This window comes from Cynoglossus semilaevis, chromosome 4 (assembly GCF_000523025.1).
Source record: "Cynoglossus semilaevis isolate Cse_v1.0 chromosome 4, Cse_v1.0, whole genome shotgun sequence".
NCBI lineage: Eukaryota > Metazoa > Chordata > Actinopteri > Pleuronectiformes > Cynoglossidae > Cynoglossus > Cynoglossus semilaevis.
In genome coordinates, this window is record NC_024310.1 from 583,848 (window position 1) to 585,500 (window position 1,653).

Consider the following 1,653-nt stretch of genomic DNA (forward strand, 5'->3'; position numbering starts at 1 on the left):
AGGGGGGGTGAAGGAGGGGGTGAGGGGGGGATTCCCCCAAAACCCTGCACTGCTGCAGAGGCTGGATGGTAACGATGGAACCTAGTTAACAACCTACGGCCCGCAGCCCCGTGCTGTTCAACAAAGACTGGACCTGGTGACGGTCTGACGTGTCGTCCTCCACTGAAGACACCGACCGACCGACCGTCTCCACGTGGTGCCTTCACTGACCTGTTCACCTTGGCAGTGAGCTGCAGGTTTGCAGGGGGTGTTAGCTGGAACAGAGTGAGGTTCAGTGAGTGTTGGCTGTGGACGGCATGAATCACCCTCCAAGTATGTCTCCACATGAGTCCATATGTTCACGAGCCAGAGGGGGGTGGGGGGGAGGGAGAGAGGTCTCAGCTTCAGTTCAACAGATAACTGTGAACTCTTTGTCTTGTTTTCACCCTGACAGACACGACCCAGGGCTGCGTGGCCCAGCTGTCCTTCTCCTGTCCTCTGAAGGGACGTTACTGTCTCTACACCAAGTCCTGCTTCAAACTGACCAGTCAGCAGCCTCACCTGTGGATCCAGATGATGCTGCTGCACCTGCAGGTGGCCCCCCCCCCTCACCCCCTGAACAAACAAACAAACAAACAAACAAACAACAACAAACAAACAAACAACAACAACAACCACAACAACAACAACAACAAACAACAACAACAACAAACAACAACAACAACAACACCAACACCTCAGCATCAGTCAGAGTCACTGAGTCACTGAGTGATAGAACTGATGATGGAGGGGAGAAAACACACTTCACCGTCATCACCCTGTCCCCCCCCACCTCCCCCCCTGTGTCTCCGTCCCAGAGTGTGTCCAGCATCCCTCTGTCCAGCAGGGACGTCTGTGTGCAGAGACTGTCTTCACTCTGGGAGAAGACCCAGCTGAGAGGAGCTCACAGTTTCCTCCTGGCTATGACTCAGAACCACACGCCTCACAGGAAGGTACTGGACCTGAGTGTGTGTCAGTGTGTGTGTGTGTGTGTGTGTATGAAGTCATTGTTAGTGTGGTAATAGAAAGTGTTTCAGTTCAGTTTCCACCTAAAGTAAATATGAAGGTTCTGTTTACACCATCCTGTCAGAGTGTGTGTGTGTGTGTGTGTGTGTGTGTGTGTGTGTGTGTGTGTTCTGCTTCATGGGCCTCTTTCATCATCTCTTGTTATTGTACGCTCTGTGATGTGGGCGGGGCCTCGGTCATGTGACCACAGTCATCGACGTTTGTCTCTACTGTAAAAAGAAACAACAGTCACCTGAACACTGACGCTGACATCATCAGCAGCCCGAATCATCAGCAGTCTCCAACTAAAGTGGCACAATCACACACACCTTCTGTACCATACTGACGCTGACATCATCAGCAGCCCGACCAATCAGCAGTCTCCAACTAAAGTGGCACAATCACACACACCTTCTGTACCATTGAGCTAACGTTGATCAGTAACGTCTAGAAATATTAACAACAGAAGAGCTGATGAACGGCTCCAGATGAACGGCTGGTGTTGTTTGGTCCATCAGAGGTCAAGGTTCAGTCGTTCACTTTGACTGGAACATTCCACAGAAGCTTTACTGTATGATAGAAATGAAATCAAGAGAGCGTTCCTCTGCCCCCCCCACCCTCTCATCTGCC

The 1,653-nt window shown here is 51.2% G+C and overlaps 1 protein-coding gene across 3 annotated transcripts in view; it reads left to right on the plus strand.

Moving 5' to 3' along the window:
* The window catches only part of veph1 (ventricular zone expressed PH domain-containing 1), a 28,445-nt gene that overhangs the window by 18,929 nt on the left and 7,863 nt on the right, over positions 1-1,653 (plus strand). For all 3 annotated transcript variants that reach the window (XM_008308436.3, XM_025054795.1, XM_025054796.1), the window contains exons 9-10: positions 434-573; positions 837-971. In XM_008308436.3, the coding sequence (XP_008306658.2) occupies positions 434-573; positions 837-971 (275 nt within the window). The remainder of the gene's footprint in view (positions 1-433; positions 574-836; positions 972-1,653) is intronic.